Below are 21,443 nucleotides of genomic sequence, written 5' to 3'. Positions count from 1 at the left end.
ATAATGAGTGGTGACCGAGTAAATTTTTTGCACTAATTAATGAGTATTTAGTATCTATTATCAACATAAATTTAGATTAATAATTTTATTTTCTACGTCTTAATTTGCTTCTAGCTAGATTTGAGTTCTTATCTCCCATGATTTATTTTCCGGCTTCATTTTCTTTTATTTATTGGTAAGAAATTAAATTAATACTTTGTTATCATCATGTTAAATTATTTGATTATTTTCCAACAAATAATTAAGGATGATGCCTGTACTCCAGGTTAATATTACTTTTTTCTTTTGTAAATTATGTAGCTATAGAAGAGACAAAGGTACAATATCATAGCTTAATTATGAATTATAAAGACCTATATATATGTGCTTTCTGCCAAAATATTAAACATACATGTACGTAATAAATAAGTATTACTTTCACTACGTTTTTGTTTTTTTCTTTTATTTCTTTCTGGCAAAACAGTTGACACGGCATTTAATTACACCTACTTAGTTATTTCATCTATCTTTTTTAGTTTTAGATTAATATTAAACTTAATTAACTACTCGTCATAACAAATCTTAAGGGAAAATGTGTGTTTTATTTAATGCATATTACAGGTTAGTGTTTTTTCGTTCTTTAAATATATGTAGAATATTATTTCATCACATATATATTAAGTAAACGTTGGCTTTTAATTAAGATTAGAACTATATAATTCATGTTTAACTTTTATTAGGTTTAATAAATTCGAATCTGAGCATCCCACGCCTTTCTTTAATATTCTTATGAGAATTAATCAATTTCACTAATCACATTCTCAATAATATTACTTCATCCGTCTCATTTATATAGCATAATTTTAAATTTTGAGAGTCAAACTTCTTTATTTTAATCTGCAGGAATTCAAATATATAATTCTTTAAGGTTTTCTTGAAAGTTATATAATTAGAAGCTACTAGCCTACTATGTACAAAAATATTATAATTAAGTCACAAGAATTAATATTTAAAATATTTAAAGGACATGTAAATAAATTGTGATAAAATATTCCTTTTACTTTGATTCTCAAAGTCTGAATTTTGTCATATAAATTAAGATTGAGGGAGTAATTAGTATGACCAATTAATTTTTCTTTTCATATTTCCTATATTGTCCAACCTCAACACTTTGCACATTTTCTTTATTTTTTTTAATATCATTAAATATCCATGTAACATAATGCTTGGTGTTATTGCATATACGACCTTTTTTATTTCAATTCTTAATACTGGGAGGTAAAAGCTAGTATTAATTTAATATTCCCAAGTGCACTTATTAACAAAAACAAATTAAAGGCTTCTTAAACTTCAACATATATATCATATAATAAATCAAATAGTGATATTATTGATTCTATATTCATGCATACTATCTCTAGAGCTTTTAAGAACATTTACAATAGTGCAATATTTCATAATAGAGAATCACTTAATTAACGTTGATCCATAAAAACACAGAATTTACAGAATAAAATGGCATCAATGATGGTAATTATGACAGAAAGGATCCAACTTAATAGATTATCCTGTTGTTAAATGCATGCATCAATCATTTTTTTATCTTTTAATTATGATAGTGCTATTAAGGATTGTTTTAATTAGAAGCTTTGACATTCATTTTGAATTTATCCCTTCATTCTCTTGTATATTGATGAACCTTTTTCTAGGGTAGAAAATTCTAGCAAAAAAAGTAAAACGTACGGTTGGACTTTCTTGTCAATTGACTAGTTTATTAATTTGAGTAATAATATTGGTTGTTTTATGAAAACAAAACAAAAATAAGGAATTTTTGTATATAGTGATAAGTTTAGCTCTTAATTATGAAATATAATAATAACTTGTTTCAAGATACGATCGGATCCATTATATTCATGGACAAGCGAAATATATTGTATTTATGTTACTATATGCACTTGTATTTTATGAGATACACTTGTATTAATATCATAAATTAACCACTCTAATCACTATACAAAATTATTGTATGTTATTTATTCAATGAGATACATTTATATTCAGACTTGAAATAAAGAGATATATATTTAGGTGCATTTAGTTATTTGCTATTAAACTCAAATTCTCGTTATATATCATATCAAAATTGTCGCTATTACAATGCGTGTTACAAATGTCAAATAAGAGAAAATTATTTTTCTTACTAATTTTGTGCGGAAAATCAAACTTTAATTTCCTTCAGGTTTAGATTATCAAACTCTTTAGCAATTTATAGTTTGTTGTTTAAATTGTGAGTCTCCCCCTCTATGTATTTTTTTTTAAAATTTATTATTGTTGTTTTGTATTATTATACATTTATCTTCTCCTTTTTTTTTTTTTAATATACTGTATATATTTTCCTTCTATTTGTTATTACGAAATTGGTTAACCTTTTTTTTTTCTCCTCCTCTTTTTATCCTTTAACTATTTTAGCTACAATATGATCCCCTCTTGTGATTCTAAAATCATAAGTACAATTATTCTTTTATGAACTTGCTACAAAACATATACAACCAAATTTTTTTCTTAAAAAAATCACACGTAATAACTATTTATATAGAGAAATAACGTTAATTTCACATGTGATCATTGAATTTTATCATAATATCAATAAAACCACAACTATATTTTGTATCATTAAAGTTACTGAATTACTTTTTCTAATACATATAATTAAAATCACTTAATAATATTTATTATACATATAAAATCATAAAAAAAATATTTATTTTATTTCAATAAAATCACTGTAATCGAAAAAAATTTAATGTTTAGCCAACTCCACCCCTACCCCCTACCCCCACTCACACCCCAATTATAAAAATATTTTATGTATCATTAAAATCATTAGAATTGGAGGGAAAATTAATTTTTAGCCACCCCCTCCCCCGTTTGGTAGGGGGGCCGCAGGTTGGTAGGTTAGGTTCTCTGAATATATTTTTCTTCATATGCACCCACCAAAACAGTTGCACTTAAGATATAACAGATGATCTTTTATTGTTGCATTGAATTACACATATACTTCTCTTTGTTTTGTGATTATCATCCTTCATAATTTGTAATTGTTAACTTCCGAATGATTATCATCCTATTATTTCGATTCCAATAATCGGTAGTTTTCTTGAAAACATATACTTTTATCACATAATAACATTATGTTTCCTTTAAAAGTGTTGAACGAAATTAATCTTTCAAATATGTACAGTCCTCTAAGTGTTCCTTTCGTTCATTTTTATTGGTCATGTTTCACTCTCATAAGTTAATTTGACTATCTTTAAAGCTAAATCGAATTAGATTAAATTAATATTCTAAAATTAAGATTTAAATATTACGTTCGAAATGATGCAAAAAATATTAAGCTGCAAGTCTTCTCATATAGATTTTTTTTTTTAAAAAAAAACTTTACAAAATGATGATCTAAGTCCATGAGTTTTTTCCGAAAAGCAAAATATGACAAATTAAAACGAATAGTAAATTTTTACTAGAACAACTATGAAAATTTTGAATAGCACAAATGATTTGCAATGGGGAAAAACGTTTTGTCAAAGCCTTTGTGAAGTGTGTTAACTTTTTAATTGTTTTTTTAGGTTCCATTTGTTAGTTCTAAAAAATTATTAGTCCCATTTTCATATGTACTTTAACGATAATACATTCGAAATATTTTATTAGATTATTTATCATGCGTTTGATAATGGGTGATATTTAATTACATGATAAAATGGTAAAATATATTATTGAAAGATGAAATAAAATAATCTCATAAAATATTTTAATTCATGATATATTTTTATCTATCTCATTCCATAAACCAAACCACCGAGGAATGTTTAAAAAATTGCATGATACATTAATTACTGTAAAAAGCTTATTTAAGTTCTACGGAAGCAATTTAGAAAATGTTACACTTCTGTCAATTGTACAATTCAAAGTCTTCAACTTTTCAGTGATGAAAAGAAGTCTTTTGCAAAATGATGCCTAAATTTGACTTTTTAAACCCTTTGTTGCTGAATTAATTTTTTGAAATGGTACATATATATTATATACTACAAGAAAAGTGTGAATTACATTAAAAAAATTCCTGGGGATTAGTATGAAAATTTACAGAAAAATAAGTTTCTTACAAATTTTCATACTAATCCCCAGGAAAATTTCTCTGTTATGTTTACTAAATATTTTCTTTTTTCCAAATAAAAAATCTAACTTTTAGCATTTAGTTGTTCTAAAAATAAAGGAGAAGGCAAATAAAATTCTCTTATTTGTAAAAAATAGACTAACGCACATCATAAATTGAAGAACTAATAATGTTAAATTAGTCAAATTACACTTATTAAATAAAAACTTCCGCTTCTTCAAATTATTAATAATAGTCACTTTATCTTAAAAAGAAATATTTCGAATACTTATCATTTAAAAAATTTAAGATTAAAGTTAACTGTTATTTTCCAATAGTATATCACCATAGGTTTGGAAGTCGATTATAAGTTAAGTTATTCATGTATTAAATCTTTCATAAATAGTACACTATGTTTAGTAACATTCATTTGTTACTTATAAAATTCAACACACCTAATAAAATGTTTAATTTGTAATTTAGAAATCGATATAACTAATACATGTATAAGTTAAAGAAAATAGAAACATTTATGTATAATTTTATATTTTTATGCATGATAAAAGATAAATGACTAGACACTACATAAATAATTCCTACATAAATTATAAAATAATATATAATTTTACTCATAATTAATTCTTATATTATTACTACTACAATAGGCATATCTCTAACCGGCTGTCAAACTACCCCATACTAATATTGTTTGATTATAAAAAAGACAGCAGTTAAATATTGGAATGATGACAACCATCGGAGAGAAAAATTGTTTGTACGTAAAGATAATATAGTAAATTATATTTTATATTCAATAATTTTTTAATAGACATGAAAAAAATTTAAAATAAAATAAATAAAGTGGACAATCAGCTTCTGAGAAATCACCTACTATAAATTTGTAGGATTATCACTTTGTAAGAAGAAAATAACAAAAGAAACGAATTCTACTTAACAAAATATTACAATTTCTATTGCAAATTCATTACTTGTTCGATTAGCTTATTGTATTAGCTGAATTTGTCCAAAAATATCTCTAGCATTTATATCATTGGAATTGGACAGGATTAGGCTATCCTAATTTCTTATTTGTCAGTATATTATCAACATCAATCGAAATAATATCTATTATCGTTTAAATCTCACGTATTATTATATATATTTTTAAGGATATATAAATATGATGGGCAAATAAATTTTAACTATTAATTAAAATTCATATTATTTGACTTTTTAAAATAAAATAAAATAAAATTGAGAGAATTAAATATATTGAGAGGGAGAAAATATTATCACTAGTGAATTGTACTTTTTGAGTTGGTTAAAATGAAGTTGACAATTTAGTTCAATTTTGGAAGGCAGAGTTTCCCTTAATAAAAGGTAAGAAATAGAAGGTCAAAGCAGGGCGGTCGCTACCCCATACTGCAATCATGCACCGCCACTGCAAGTCTGATACTACTACTAACTGCTAAACCAATACTTTTCATATGGTTTTACGAGAGTTGCAGTGGAATAGTAAGTTTTTTTTTTTTTTTAATTAGAGGTCTTGATTCAAATTGTTTTGAATGTAGAGTTGTCTTTGTTAGGAAGTGTTCTATTCTAATATAAGACTTTCTGGTGTGAATTTAAATTTAATCGGACTCTATTATAAATATCGAATGAAAAAATAACAATTAAAAATAATAAATACTTTTCATAGTTGAAATTTCATGAAGTCACACGACATATTGACCCTTGATACTTTTTGACTTTATTGATCGACTTAAATAATTATTTAAAAAGGTATTTTTTATTTTTATTTTACTCAAAACACTATATATCAAGGAAATTCAACTAACTTTTTCCCGAAAGTGATCCAAGATCTTTTGAATAATCTCTTTATTTTGAAGTTCTTATGACTAATGAAACATTATCTTGGTATTTTAGAAAGTTGCCCGGAAAACACATGAAAATAGATTAATTGACAAGGGGTGTTGTTCAGATGATAAACGCTCTTCACTTTTAATTAATTTTAAGGTTATAAATTCGAGTTAGTAAGAAGTAAAAAAAATGAAAGCTTGCGAGAAAAGAATAAAAAATAAAAATAAGAAACCTTACTAATTTCTGTTGTACATCTAGCACCAATTTTACCGTTTGTAATTTTTTAATATTTAAATTTATCTTTTTTACATACTTAACGATACTGTTAGATTTTGTATTTAATAATACAATTTTAGTTATGCTATAATTTGCATATTGTTTTGTAAAAAATTGGACTAATTATTTTCCTTCGATACAATGGATCTTAACTACTTTTATTTTGTCATCGTGGATTGTAATGCAATGAATAAGTTTTTTTTTGTCATCAAATAAAGAGGTAGAGCTAGGATGTATACAACATAGATATGAACTCGTATTTGATTCAATAACTTTTGTCCAGATTATATATATTAAAAATCTCATAAATATGTGCATTTTTTGTACTTATTGTAAACTCATTTATTTTTCTAAAAGTTGATATATGAATTATAAACTTCTTTCTTGAATTTACTTCTAATTAAAAGTTCTCTAATTCCCACTCCTATGCGTAGAAACCCTGATATAAAATACTTTTATCTAATGAATTTTAACTTATACAAATTCGAATTAATCAGTGATCTAAAACATATATCTCACATTGAGTTAGATTAGAAAAAAATACTTTGATATATAATTCTCCCTTTAGCCGTTTTAGTAATTTAAATTATTCTTAACAATGAGTTCGATTTTTCTAATAATATAAAATAAAATGACATAACCCAAAAATAAAATTTTAAAAAATGTTACAATGTATCTCGGAATGATCAGACAATTAATCCGTCGGTTACAATAGTCAATACGCACACAGCGTCCTATAATTAAAGCACTTTGTAAATAGCGTGTGTACCTATAGCCCCTTAGGGTAAGTAATGACTAACCACTAGCAGTCGAAAAGTATTTAGTGCTCCAATTAATACGTCAAGTCATTTAAATGATATCTATCGATAAATTTATACATAAGATAGAATTAAAATAATATTATACTCTAGATAATGATAATTTTTCTTCTTCAATCTTCTTCCTTATAACTATCACAAAATTTTCTCTAAATTATTATAACTTCCCCAAATTTTCCTCTATATTTATATCTTTAGCAGCATTTTCTCCACAAATTTATAATATATTACTTCTGATATTCCGTCCGTTACCAAATAAATAAATATCCATTGGTTTTTTCCATGAACTATGCTAATAACAACTTCACTTGTGCATATTCCTTTTTCCTGTTCTATCATTTTCTATCTCCCTCGTTACTAGTGATAAATTACTACAACAATTAATTTTTTTATATATATTTTATTTTGGGGTGAGTTGTCTTTACTATATGGTAATTTCTCCATTCAGTAGTAGTATTTAATATTGGTGGTTGTAGTAATGGTCTGAGTGAATTGAATTGAAGATTTTTGTTTGCTTCTTATTCTCTTTTTTTTTTTGTGTGTGTGATGAAATTAGCTAAAAAAAATTCTACTTCTACTCACTTGTTAGTTATTGAGAGTCAATAAAAGTATAATTCTCATCAATGGAGTACGTCGGCACCGGCGGTGGTGGTGGCACCAGCAGCGGTGGCGGTGCCGATCCTCACGACGGCTCCGATTCTCAGCGGAGGAAAAAGCGCTATCATCGTCACACCGCTAATCAAATTCAAAAACTTGAAGCGTAAGCAATTGAAATTCCTGTACAACAGTACTCGCCATGCATTTTTTGCATTTTCTAATCTGTAGCTAAAAAACTAATTTGGTTGAGTTTTTGGTGTTGCTAGTATTTTTAAGGAATGTCCACATCCAGATGAGAAGACGAGATTGCAGTTAAGTAGAGATTTGAGTTTGGCTCCTCGTCAGATTAAGTTTTGGTTTCAAAATAGAAGAACTCAAATGAAGGTTTGTTCAATTTTTACCCTGTTCTTTTATCTCGGAGGATTGCCAGTTTTTTTTTTTCAACTGATGTATTGTGTGTTTTGGTTTGGGACTTTTTAGGCACAACATGAAAGAGCAGATAACTGTGCGCTTCGAGCAGAGAATGATAAAATTCGATGTGAAAATATAGCAATTAGAGAAGCTTTGAAGAATGTGATTTGCCCATCATGTGGAGGTCCTCCAGTTACTGAAGATTCATATTTTGATGAACAGAAATTGAGAATTGAAAACATGCAATTAAAAGAAGAGGTTTATTTTAATTAATTTAATTTTTTCCCTAATTTAATGTTTCAATTTCACTGATTTGATGTAGTTATTCATTTCATCATGCAGCTTGATAAAGTATCTAGTATTGCTGCTAAGTATATAGGGAGGCCAATTTCACAACTTCCACCAGTGCAACCTATTCATCTATCTTCACTAGACTTGTCCATGTCTAGTTTTATTGGCCATGGCCCTAATTCCCTTGATCTTGATCTCGATCTTCTTCCTGGAAGTTCGTCGAATATGCCCAGTTTTGCCTATGCTACGTTGAATTTATCGGACATGGATAAGTCACTTATGGCTGATATTGCTGGTAATGCAATGGAGGAACTAATTAGATTGGTGCAAACTAATGAACCTTTGTGGATGAAGTCCACAATTGATGGAAGAGATGTACTTAATTTCGACAGCTATGATCGTGTTTTCCCGAGGGCCAATAGTCATTTGAAAAATCCTAATGTTCGGATTGAGGCTTCTAGGGACTCAGGTGTTGTGGTCATGAATGGTTTAGCATTGGTCGAGGTGTTTATGGATGCGGTTAGTTGTTCTTACCACATTTTTTCTTGCAAATGGAAAGAGTTGATTGACATTTCTGATCTTTTTCCCTATTTTCTGTTTGGTAGAATAAATGGCATGAATTTTTTCCTACAATTGTTTCGAAGGCTAGAACGCTCGAAGTAATATCATCTGGTGTAATGGGCAGCAGAACTAGTACATTGCAATTGGTAAAGAATAACGATATACTTAACGAAGATGATTTTTTTCTTGAAAATACATCTGTTTTTAGGCTGAAAACAACTACATGATGCAGATGTATGAAGAACTGCAAGTGCTTTCGCCGTTGGTCCCAACACGACAATTGTGTTTCCTACGGTTTTGCCAGCGGATTGAGCAAGGCTCATGGGCAATTGTTGATGTTTCTTATGACATAACTCAAGAAAATCAGTTTTCTTCCACTTCTTGCAAAGTTCATAGGCTTCCATCTGGATGCTTGATACAAGATATGCCCAATGGTTATTCCAAGGTTGTCCGAGATACCCGTAATAATCAACATTATAAGCTCTACATTCGTCGTTAATTATGAGACTGATTTATGAACTTTATTTGTGGAATAGGTTACTTGGGTGGAACATGTAGAAGTGGAGGAGAAAGGTTTAATTCATAGGCTATATAGAGATCTTATACACAGTGGATTGGCATTTGGAGCTGAGAGATGGGTTGGTACTCTTCAAAGAGTTTGTGAAAGATATGCTTGTCTCATAGTTAATAGCAACCCGTCTCATGATCACGGTGGAGGTAACTTATATCAAAATTAATCTTTTTCCCCCCCGATATGATTGGGAATTTAAATTGGTGGATTAATGTGTAATGTTATGTTAAGCAGCAATTCCATCGCCTGATGGGAAGAGAAGCATGATGAAACTGGCACGAAGGATGGTGAGCAATTTCTGTGCTAGCGTGAATCCATCGAATGGACACCAATGGAACACAATTTCCGGTTTGAATGAGTTTGAAGTCAGAGCCACACTCCAAAAGTGCACTGACCCCGGCCAGCCCAATGGCGTAGTCATTAGTGCAGCTGCCACAATTTGGCTACCAATTCCTCCACAACATGTCTTCAATTTCTTCAGAGACGAACGAACTCGACCTCAGGTCTGTGCAAATTGACTATCCTTCTAGATTCATTTGACTTTGTGCCTAATGGGGAAATGTAGAAAAGTTTCCCTTGACTTTCTGTTCTCTGTTTACTATTATCCTAACCAAATGTCAACTGAGATTACTTGGTACATGTAATTATACATGTCTTTTGAGTCGATATGAAACGCATTCTTAATTTGAGAAATTCATTTGTTTATGTTCACAGTGGGATGTTCTTTCAAACCAAAATCCAGTGCAAGAGGTAGCTCATATAGCAAATGGCTCTCATTCAGGGAACTGCATTTCCGTGCTACGGGTAAATTGATGAAAAGCCATACTATAAATATATTAATCTTTACTTTATCCTTAAAATTACATTTGATTCTGAGGAAACTGTTACATGTTTTTAGGCCTATAACACTAGTCAAAACAACATGCTGATACTCCAAGAAAGCTGCATAGACTCATCAGGGGCATTGGTAGTGTATAGTCCAGTAGATATACCAGCTATCAACATAGCGATGAGCGGTGAGGACCCCACGTATATCCCATTACTACCCTCGGGGTTCACAATATCGCCAGATGGGCGACAACTAGACACGGATGCAGCATCATGTAGCAGCAGCTCAAATGCAAGTACTATAGGAGGAGGCAGGTCAGGAGGTTCACTTATAACAGTAGTGTTCCAAATTTTAGTTAGCAGTTTGCCATCAGCAAAAATGAGTCCAGAATCAGTGAACACTGTGAATAATCTCATTGGCAGCACTGTTCACCAAATTAAATCTGCCTTGAATTGCTCCACTTCCTGATCCTATTTTTTTGAAATCTCATCAGTTCAGCATTTAAATTACCTCTCTGCTTCTGTTTAGAAGTAGTTGGGAATTTTCAATGCTTCTTTCATTACCTCTGCCACTGCTCACTCTACTGATTCTGTCACAGCTTTATGACATTTCACAACTCATAGTCTTTTTTTTTTTTTTTTTTTTTTTTGGGGGGGGGGGAGGGGGTTGGTTAGCATATTTGAATTGTGGGGTTCGTTTTCTTTTCTTCGAATTTCATTTTGCTTAAAAGAGGAGTCAAGAACGCACCATACAAGAATCGTCTTTTATAAGAAGTGTTTTACAATTGTTACTATGTTAAGACAATTGTATGGTTCGGGTATTGACTTCTGTACTTGGAACTTTATTTTATCAATCTAATGCAAGTATGTTTGAATTTTATTTTCTTTTTCTACATAACTGAATTTCAATTTCTCAGTCTTACTGAATATTCTTTTTTTACATTTCCATTTTCTGTAAATGTATATTGTATTCAAGATTGTGGTCCAACGTGCGAGAATAAAGACCATCTTGTCCAAGAGTTGAAAGTCCAGAAATGTGGGGGCCAAAACAATGACCCCTTATATATATATATATATATATAGGAGGGGTGGGGGGTGGGGTGACTCAATTCCCAACTGTTCTACTTGCCTTTGTGGTAGAAAATTGTATATAAAAAAGCATAGGAAAACAGATCTAAAATGTCATTATAGTGAGATTAAACTTGTTGGTAGATCTATTATTAAATGCTTGTGTGAACAAGGCAGTCCCTTTTTAGGCCCAAGGGTGTCGATAGGCAGCTTTATTCTCAGGTTTAAGATGGCACTTGACCATTACACAATTGAATGCTACTTGCCCCTACAACTTGTGGGGCATTCAGAAAGTAACACTTCAAAATTTTCAAAATTATATTTCAATATGTTTGGCCAATTTGTGCGCACATCTATTAATTTCACGAGGTATCTATTAGGCTGCTAATGTAAAACTGTCTCAAAATAAATATCACTTTAGGAATTCAAGATAAAAAATTAATACTCCATATGTCCTAGTTTATATGACTTATTTTCTTTTTTAGTCAATTCAAAAAAGAATGACACATTTCTATATGAAGTAATAGTTTATATGACTTATTTTCTTTTTTAGTCAGTCCCAAAAAGGATGACACATTTCTATATGAAGTAACAATGTCCTAGTTTATATGACTTATTTTCTTTTTTAGTCAATCCAAAAAAGAATGAATGACACATTTCTATTTGAAGTAATGGTTTATATGACTTTTTTTTAGTCAGTCCCAAAAAGAATGACACATTTCTATATGAAGTAACAATTTGACTTTAAAATGTCATTTTACCTTAATGAAATGATTTCTAGTCAAACTAACTCATATAATTAAAATGGGATGGAGGGAGTATGTTTTTCCAACTATACTCTTATATTCCATCTTCTTTATAGTATTTCATTTTCAAGAGACATTTATTAAATAGGAATAGTGTAGTAAACTATATATTATATTTATTAATATCTTAATGGACGTGATTTTTTCTCATGGCGAATATATATCAAGATTTGGATATATGGAAAAATAATTATCTAATATTTTTGTCTCCACTGAAATTTGAATCAGAGACTTCATGACCTGCAACTCATTATATTGACTACTAGTTCACACCATCCGGTGCAATATTGTCAAATATACTATATATAAAATGTCCACTATTGGGCATTTATTAGAAATTTGGAGAATATGATATCCCAACTAATTCCTAACTAATACCTTCTCAGGATAACAATACATGAATTTCATATCAGAATGTCCCTAATGGAAAATATGGGGATATTGGATTCAACTAATTTTTGTATTGGAAAACTCCACTTGAACTACCTTAAGATATGTACTAAAATAGAAGTACACATGGAAATTTTTGTTGTATCTTCAATGGAAAACTTACTTCATAAGGAATATGTATTATATATGCACATAGAAGTGTTTGAAAATTATTGGAATATAGCTAGGGTATGTTCGGAAAGGAGGAAAATGTTTTTATTTTTATTTTCTCATGATCGTTTCGTAAAAAAAATTTGGAAAATGTTATCTCTAGAAAAACAAGTTTCTTAAAAATGAGGAAATGACTTGCCAAGTGAAAGTAAATAGGGAAAACTAGTTCAATAAATAGCATTCCACATTGATTATATTATTTATATATATCCTCTTACATAGGCTTATACACCATATTTTCACCCCCATTCCATATATACTCACCTCCCATATTGTTTGCCTAAATTATATACAAATATTTTTAAAATAATATTTTTTATTACTGGCATACCAAACACAATAAAATAAGTAAGAAAATCACAAAATTTATTTCAAGCTTGATGTGTATTTTTTCTTAAGAATATTTCACTCATAGATGTACTCTCCAAGATTTAACAAATTATTCTAATATTATATAAACTAGAAATAGAAACAACAAAGATTAATTTAAAGCAGAAAACTCAGCAAGAAAAAAGTCGAATATTTTATCTTATCGTGTATCTCTAAAAAAGAAAAATGTGTTTTTATTAGTCTTTACAGAAGGAAAGGAGATCAGGTATACATAACATGAGCAAGAAAAAAAAAGAATATTAAAATGGGGGGCTAACTGTTAGAATGGAAATAATAACTCATTATAAAATAATAAAAACACATTAAACTTAAGTAACTCTTCTTTTTTACTCTCAATATATAACAATTTAATTTTAGGGAAATTAAATGGTACAAATAAATTGTACGTGTTTAATTAAGGAGGCTACGTCTTGAACACGAAAACCACAAGATTTGGTCATAAAAAAAATAGGCTAACAAAGGAAAAGGAGACATTATAGCATGAGGACCTCCTCTATACACCTATTGAAAATGTAGTTAATTAATTAATTAGGTAATTAAATACCCTAGCTAAGCATTTTAAGCCAGAGAATTCTAACCAATTAAAGAGAACTATCACCATAAATCAATTTTTTTGGTTAAACTTATTGAGTAAGATATACGAAATATTTATCAATATAGTAGTCAAAATATATAAAATCTATATATTTATTACGTATACTATACTTAAATATACAAAACGTATATTCTTATTGGTTATTTTGTAAACCAGATCACCTAAAAAAAATTGAATTATACTTAACTATAGTACTTACTATTTTAAAAAAATTATATGTCAGATTTATCTTTTATACGTTTCTTAAGAAAACATTAAATATGAAGATTCCCCCCCCCCCCCCACCCCCCCCTCAAATTTATGTCTTAAGATATACTAATTTTTTTTAAAGTGTTTAATTATTCCAATTTTGTCGTAGAAGCATTTTTACTCCAAAGATTAGTCCTTTGAGTGCCGATTCGTGCTTCATCTAATATTTTTATATTTTGGCACATTATCTCAAACTTTAGTGTAAAAATAATTAGTAATAGCATTTAACTTTGTATTTTCAATGCCGTCAAATATCGCGAGTACTTTAACTTTAACTTGGTGATCAATAGTGGTAGGTTGGGTTTACAAAAATAGACTTGGAAAAATGATTCATCTAATTCGTTTAAGTTGGACAAGTTAAATAACACATTCAAGTTTTGGATTAGTTCAACACAACTAAAAATTGGGTTTAGTCAAATCTTAATAAATATGTTTAGTCAAATTAAAGACTAAAACTAAAAATCAAGCCGAAAATGTTAGTATTAACCATAAGAATTTCTAATTCTATCGATTGAACAAAAAAAAATGCTATAATCATAAATAAAGGTGAGAACCCACGTGGTGATAAGGAGGGGGGAGGGTCACATACACCCATTAACTTCACAAAAAAAAATCAAAATATATATATATATATATATACACATTGAAATGTGAACATATATTTAATTAGGCATCCTAACACACAAAAGCAAGTTGGGTTGAAATCCCTGTTTAGCTCTTCTTCTCGTCTTGAATGACTTGGGTGTTTTGCTTTTCTTGGTGTTTTTTTTTCGTTTTTAGCTGACAAAATAAGCATAAAAAAATTGCAAGTATCGAAGATGTGACCTCATAGGCACAAAATGGTTTTCACAACCATCCCCCACAGAGTAAGCTTTACCAATTAGCTAGGCTTATTTAATTCATATTTATAGGTTAGTATATCGGATGAACCATTACTGCATGACATGACATGCTTTAATTAATGTACATCTATTTTTTGTGGTGCTCTCATCGTCTTGAAATCCTGAATTTGCTTTTGATGATAAAAGTTCTTATAAGTTGTACTTTCATATTAGAGTGATCACAAAGATTATGATAGATGATTAAGTACTCTAAATTAGAGTTGTTTTTCATGAGCATACAAAAGGGGGGAAAAAAGAGTGTTCAGGCAATGTAAACAACGTCCTTTCATGTTTCTCATTGCGTAACTAACTTTTCACGAGAGAAAGCAAGGGTGATGGCTTGCCTCTCTTGCCACCTGGGGCGGAGTTAGAAGTTCAAGTACGAGTTTGATTGAACCAGTAATCTTTATTGTATATATAAATTTTATTTAAAATTCAATTATTAATACTTGATATCATTATAAAATTCAGAACCCATAAAATTAAAATTCTGACTTCATCTTGCAACACTACTAGACAGTGTATATTATTGTGACAAAAAGAGATGTTAGAGTATAGGGAACTAATTATAAGTAGAGTATTGTTATTGAAAAAAAAAAAAACGTAACCAACTAGTAGTATGCAAGAAGACAGTACGTAGTGCTTGAGAGAAACGTTTTATGAGAATCTGTTAAAGAGAATAAAGTGATAAATGACTCAAAGACAAGCTACTTTGAATCCCTTTTATATATATACACCCAAATGTTATTGTTCATCTCCCTCCTTATTCAATACATACGCTAGCAAGCTGCACTCTCCGGGAGCTTAATTAATTACTTGCAGAGATCGATCGATCGATCAATCAATCAATCGTATAAATGGCACCCGTCGGACTACCTCCTGGTTTCAGATTTCATCCCACCGATGAAGAACTCGTCAATTATTATCTCAAAAGAAAAATCCATGGCCAGGAAATTGAACTTGATATTATTCCTGAAGTTGATCTCTACAAATGTGAGCCTTGGGAATTAGCAGGTTCAATTCAATTTCTTCATCTTAATCAATTAATTCATATTCTCCGTTTTCAATTTACTGAATTACTCATATATATTTCAATGTATGAAACAGAGAAATCGTTTTTGCCGAGTAGAGATCCGGAATGGTACTTTTTCGGTCCAAGGGATAGAAAATATCCAAACGGATTCAGAACGAATAGAGCAACTCGAGCAGGATACTGGAAATCTACGGGGAAAGATCGGAGAGTGACGTCACAGAATCGCGCCATTGGGATGAAGAAGACGTTGGTTTATTACAGAGGAAGAGCGCCGCAGGGGATTAGAACTGATTGGGTAATGCATGAATATCGACTCGATGATAAAGAATGTGACGAAATCTCCAGTATTCAGGTAGTTCGTATTGTTATTCTAATTTTATTTAACTTACTCGTTTACATCAAACCAATATAAAATTTAAAATAAAATAGAATGTACTAATTTGAAAATTACTCTCAATTCTAAATGATTTGGGCTCTTAAATACATGATCATAATCATTATCAACTTTCCTGCAACATTGCTTTACTTTTATTTTATACCGTCATTTATTAATTAACTATATATATTCAAGTGATACTCCATCTATGTTCATTTTAATTTTAACGGCTAATTGGTTAAATTTTTTGATTTGGTTTAAACATTTGATGGGTAAATATTTTACGGTAATTAGTTTATATACACAACATTAAGGAGTAAATAAGGTTTTTCATAATGAAATTTAATTCAGATCATGATCGCTTAATTTATAATAATTATTGTTTTGGATGCCATTAATTCTCTTTTGTTTTTCTTTTTACTTTTGTATTACATCTTTCCTTTTTCCATGCGTTAATTACGATTTTCAAGACTTTTAATCTTTTTGAAAAAAAAATTAATTCAACTAGTCCAATTACGAACACTAGAATTAATCACGAACTTTGTTGTTGGTCCATCACTATTTTGTTCTAATTCATAGGTAAGTAGAATTAGCAACGAATTTTCCTGTTTAGCAACAAAATTTGTTTGTTGCTAAATTCAGTTATTTAATAGTAGATTATATTTTTTTTAAATCACTTAGACACAAGTGTCAGCATTTGACTTTAAAAACATGGAAATTTGCTGGAGATTAAAAAAAAAGCATTAGCTCTCAACATGTTTTTCTTCAAATCTCTTTTTACAGTTAAAGGATGTGATAAAAAGCAACAAGATTAATCGTCTTTACCATGTGCCCACCCATGTTATTTGGCTTTTGTAACCCCCCTCCCCCCCCCCCCCCAACCAAGGGGAAAAAATGAGAAAAAAGAAAGTGAAAAAAATTCATCTTCATCTAAAAGAAAGAAAAGAAGGGGAAAAAACATTTTATATCGGATCATAAGATGATAGTTACGTACAATTTGAAAATTCATATAAAGAGAGGAACGTGGACTGCATGGCATGCATGGAAAAGCTAGGTCTTTTGTCTCTTACTATCACTTACTTTCTCCTTTTACACTATTTTGCTTGATATATGGAATAGTATATACCTTTTCTATAATCATTTTGTCCGAGTTAGATTATGTGTATCTTGATTAATTTCACTGAATAATACTTAGTTACTATCTCCGGCCAACATTGGTGGAGTTAGCTCATTCATTGTAGTGTGTGGATTCTACCGAACCCACTAGCTTTGGTTGGCATTTTATATTTGTATTAATTTATTTTTTTATTGAATAGGTAAAATTATAAATTTAAAACTCAATAACTTTAAAAGAATTAAAATTCTAAACCCATAAACTTTAAATTTTGGTTTCGTCTCTACCTGCTAACACAAATAATACCAAATCTTCGATAGATGAGAATTGAAATGAAACCTCATAATTCTCAAAAGTTATATTATTTAGGACCCACATTTGAGTGTTATTATTGTGTAATAATATCATAGTATATGATAAGATACCTTTTATGATAATTTAAATAAAATAAAAAAGACATATTCTTTACTTGCAGAGTTTTAGATGTCTTTGAGTGAAAAAAAGTCTATAGTTTCACTTTGTCTTTGGATAGTAAGACAAAAGTAAAATCCTCCCATATGACTGAATCTAGTTGTAAGCCTCCAATCATCATCATGAGTACTATTCTACTTTCTCTTTTTGTTGATTTTTCATGATCACTGATTATAAAAACACTAATCAAAGATTCTTCTACCAAAAATTGAAATCATCATAACTTGGATTTAACCTAAAAGCATAAGGTCCCCACCCCCACAATTAATAAGTACCACTTTCATTCTGTGACAAGGTGTCGGTTGCTTTTCACTTTATTCCTGTTTTACCTTAATAAGCCAATCTATGTTCAAACATCTATATTTAACAATGACTTCACCATACAAGTGAGGTCCATTTTTGTTCAAAAACACGACATAGAGATAATTTTATTATAAGTCTCATTCACAGTCGATGGAGATAGAATTTTTATTAAAGAATTATATACAGTATTGAAAGCACCCCTAAATTTGGTGTGAATTATTATAAGTTTCATCCACGAACTATTGACATCCTTAAAAACACTCATTCTACTTGACTAACTGAACTTAAATACAACTTTGATCTTGCAATATGAGTGAAACACACCACCCCTAAGTTCTCGTCAAGTTTAGGAGTGTTTTCAACACTCACCTTGGCTTTTAATTAAGAGTCTCACGCTCCTACAAGAGTTTGAGACCACTTGTTATATCATGTGACAGATCGAGGGTGTATTTAAGTTGAGTTAGTCAAGTAGAAGTGTGTTTTTAAGACTATCAATAGTTCGATGAACCCCTTTCGTCCCTTTAACCCAACCCCTACCTACATTTATCATTGAAGATATTTTTAAGTTCAAATGTAATTGTACTTTTAAATTGTAAGATTGGATAGTGAAGGGAGTAGGGACAAGAAGAATCGTTAATTATTATACTTTTTTTTTTCTTCATACAAGTAGAGAAACAAGAACAATGATCTTCCCTTTTTCAGTATCTGTCCCTCTACTTTATAGGATCTCTTGTATAGGGAGCTATATAGTTGGGTTTTTCTAATCATATCTAAATAAATCCAGCAAAGCCCCAATTATTGACTACTCAAAACTTTTGTTGTCAGCAAATGTACTTGTTTGATGCTCTGATACAAGATTTAGTCAATAACACCCCTCTTTCTCTCTGAAAAGAATAAAGATTCTAGATATGACAGCTCATACATAAATAACTAATCTCACTTTTTATTGCTACTTATCTTACATTAACAATTCAACTTATTAAATAAAAAAACATGGTTAAATTATAGTGATTTTGTATGTTCGAACACATGTTATGCATCCATTAGTTTCGTTAAGTTTTAATTAACCAGCTAGGATTAGGATACTAATACCAATATAAAATTTTGAAATACATTTATCTTGTGTTTGGTTATTTAGTATTAGCTTAAAATTGATTATAAATTTTATTACCAAAATCTTGGTAATATCTCTCTCATATAGAATATGTGATTACACTACTAGAAAGTCCTTTGCCACCGCAAATCAACGGAAAATACAACATAAATTTTCCCACTCATTTTCCATTGAACCAATTCAGTAAGAAAATGCATGGTGGAAAACTTACTAACTTTTCCGTATAGTATACATTACTACTACTTTTTCATTGAGAATAACCACTAAACATTTTTCAGTAGAAAACAAAGGAAAATAGTGTCTTTTAGTTGTGTTACCTGTTATCCTTGGATTATAATCTTCAAATATCCTTGTTCCTAACCAAACAATCCTTTATTATTATATAGAATTAAGTTAAACTCTTGCCTGTATAGATAATTGACATTCTTTTTTTTTTGTTGTGCAAACAGGATTCATATGCATTGTGTCGTGTATTCAAGAAAAATGGTGTTTGTTCAGAAATAGAAGAACTAGGACAACCTAGTATTAATGTACCATCATTTGAGTACCCATTAACTCAAGGAATTAACAACAATAATAATGTTCATCATGAACAATACCAAACACCATCTCCAGATGTTCCATTAGCATCATCATCATGTTGTATTGAAGAAGAAGAAAAAGATGATTCATGGATGCAGTTTATTACAGAAGATGTATGGTGTTCTTCCAACTCTTCTTTTCAACAAGGTGAAGACATCTCTCCACTTGCTTTCACAAATTTATAAACAACATAGCACGAGCTCGATCCATCTATCGATGACATAAAATTCTTCTTACCATAATAATTCATATTATTTTATTATAAACTATGTAACTTTTTTGTTTTTTATTTCCTTTACCTTGATTATGAACAATGATTTCGCTAATTGTACTTAGGGGTTTTTTAATTATTTGTTTTTTGTGACTGGTCATATTATATATATACCTGTATAGCCAATCAGTTTATCTTGTGGCTTTAAGGGTTCAGATTTTGACCTCTTTCTTTGAGGTTGTCATGGTGTTATACTTGTGAAATAAAAGGGAAATGGTTGTTATTTACTCTTCTCCTCTTCTTATATTTATGTCTTTTGAGAGCAGTATAAATATTTTAATTTGGGAAACGTATATTATATGTACATATTTTGTAAACTAGATAGTCCAAAGATATTAGGTACGAAAAACTAAAATCGCAATCAGCAATTACTGTATGGCCTTTAATTCTACGACTAATACTAAACTTAACCAATAGTGGTAAGTTGTTGGTAGGGGCCTAAGATTACAGCAAATAAAGGCTATATGGGAAAAAGTCAAATGAATCAATTGACCATTTCATTCTCAACGAAGATTTTTGAACCCTACACTCCTGACTCAGACGTGACAATCATTGAACATAGTTCATGAACTGTAACATCAATGTGATAAGAAATATTAGACTATAACATCAATGTGAAATGAAATATTAAACTATAACATCAATGTGAAATGAAATATTAGACTATAACATCAACGTGATACGAAATATTAGACTAATATCAATATGATATGAAATACTAGACTATAACATCAATGGGAAATGTAATATTAGACTAAAACATCAATATGATACGAAATATTAGACTATAACATCAATGTGATATGAAATATCATACTACAACATCAATGTGATATGAAATTTACATGGCAAGTGCATGGAATATTTTGACATTTACTAGGGCATAAAAAAAAAAAATTATGACAAGGGAAACCCGCAGCCGCTACCCTTTGGGTGCGCACAGGGTAAAACCCCTGCTCCTATGCAATAGCTCGCAAACCACATAGGAGAGATAACTCGTACTAGGCAAGTCCGGTGCGACGAGCTCAACCCAGAAGGTAAACCCCCTTGCTTTCGCTGGCAAGGGGTTTCAAACTTGAGACCTCCAACATGGAAGTCCCAAGTCCAAACCACTGTACCACCCCGAAGGGTACCTAGGGCTAAAAAAATTAGATTACTAAGCAATGGATTCTTGACAAATTGCTACCGCTTGAAGATCATACAGCTCTTTGTGATGATAAAGATAGCAAGCAAAATGACTCTAGCACCATT

At 29.9% G+C, this 21,443-nt stretch overlaps 3 protein-coding genes across 3 annotated transcripts in view; all 3 read left to right on the top strand.

Moving 5' to 3' along the window:
- LOC125813833 (tubulin-folding cofactor B) overlaps positions 1-21,443 on the top strand; it is a 228,890-nt gene that overhangs the window by 184,283 nt on the left and 23,164 nt on the right. The gene's annotated exons all lie outside the window — the stretch shown is intronic.
- Positions 7,685-10,940, top strand: LOC125813819 (homeobox-leucine zipper protein HDG11-like). The gene is made up of 10 exons (XM_049493285.1): positions 7,685-7,840; positions 7,944-8,061; positions 8,158-8,346; positions 8,431-8,898; positions 8,985-9,086; positions 9,173-9,385; positions 9,477-9,657; positions 9,746-10,014; positions 10,226-10,315; positions 10,410-10,940. Exons 1-10 carry the CDS (start codon positions 7,704-7,706, stop codon positions 10,806-10,808), a joined length of 2,166 nt encoding a protein of 721 aa, XP_049349242.1. The 5' UTR covers positions 7,685-7,703; the 3' UTR covers positions 10,809-10,940.
- Positions 15,786-20,106, top strand: LOC125813832 (NAC domain-containing protein 86). Its single transcript, XM_049493301.1, has 3 exons — positions 15,786-15,942; positions 16,036-16,316; positions 19,789-20,106. The coding sequence occupies exons 1-3, from the start codon at positions 15,786-15,788 to the stop codon at positions 20,104-20,106; spliced, it is 756 nt and encodes a 251-aa protein (XP_049349258.1).

The sequence above is a fragment of the Solanum verrucosum genome, unplaced genomic scaffold (assembly GCF_900185275.1).
Source record: "Solanum verrucosum unplaced genomic scaffold, falcon-dt-bn FXZP01000205.1, whole genome shotgun sequence".
NCBI lineage: Eukaryota > Viridiplantae > Streptophyta > Magnoliopsida > Solanales > Solanaceae > Solanum > Solanum verrucosum.
The sequence above is the reverse complement of the archived record's forward strand: the minus strand, read 5'-3'. Positions and strand labels throughout refer to the sequence as shown.

What these genes read in the sequence shown, in the direction of transcription:
- LOC125813832 (XM_049493301.1), top strand. Translation starts at nt 15,786, where the DNA reads ATGGCACCCGTCGGACTACCTCCTGGTTTCAGATTTCATCCCACCGAT. An exon ending in TGAGCCTTGGGAATTAGCAG is followed by an intron (nt 15,943 to 16,035) that starts GTTCAATTCAAT and finishes TGTATGAAACAG; the next exon opens with AGAAATCGTTTTTGCCGAGT. An exon ending in AAATCTCCAGTATTCAGGTA is followed by an intron (nt 16,317 to 19,788) that starts GTTCGTATTGTT and finishes TTGTGCAAACAG; the next exon opens with GATTCATATGCATTGTGTCG.
- LOC125813819 (XM_049493285.1), top strand. Translation starts at nt 7,704, where the DNA reads ATGGAGTACGTCGGCACCGGCGGTGGTGGTGGCACCAGCAGCGGTGGC. An exon ending in CAAATTCAAAAACTTGAAGC is followed by an intron (nt 7,841 to 7,943) that starts GTAAGCAATTGA and finishes TGGTGTTGCTAG; the next exon opens with TATTTTTAAGGAATGTCCAC. An exon ending in ATAGAAGAACTCAAATGAAG is followed by an intron (nt 8,062 to 8,157) that starts GTTTGTTCAATT and finishes GGGACTTTTTAG; the next exon opens with GCACAACATGAAAGAGCAGA.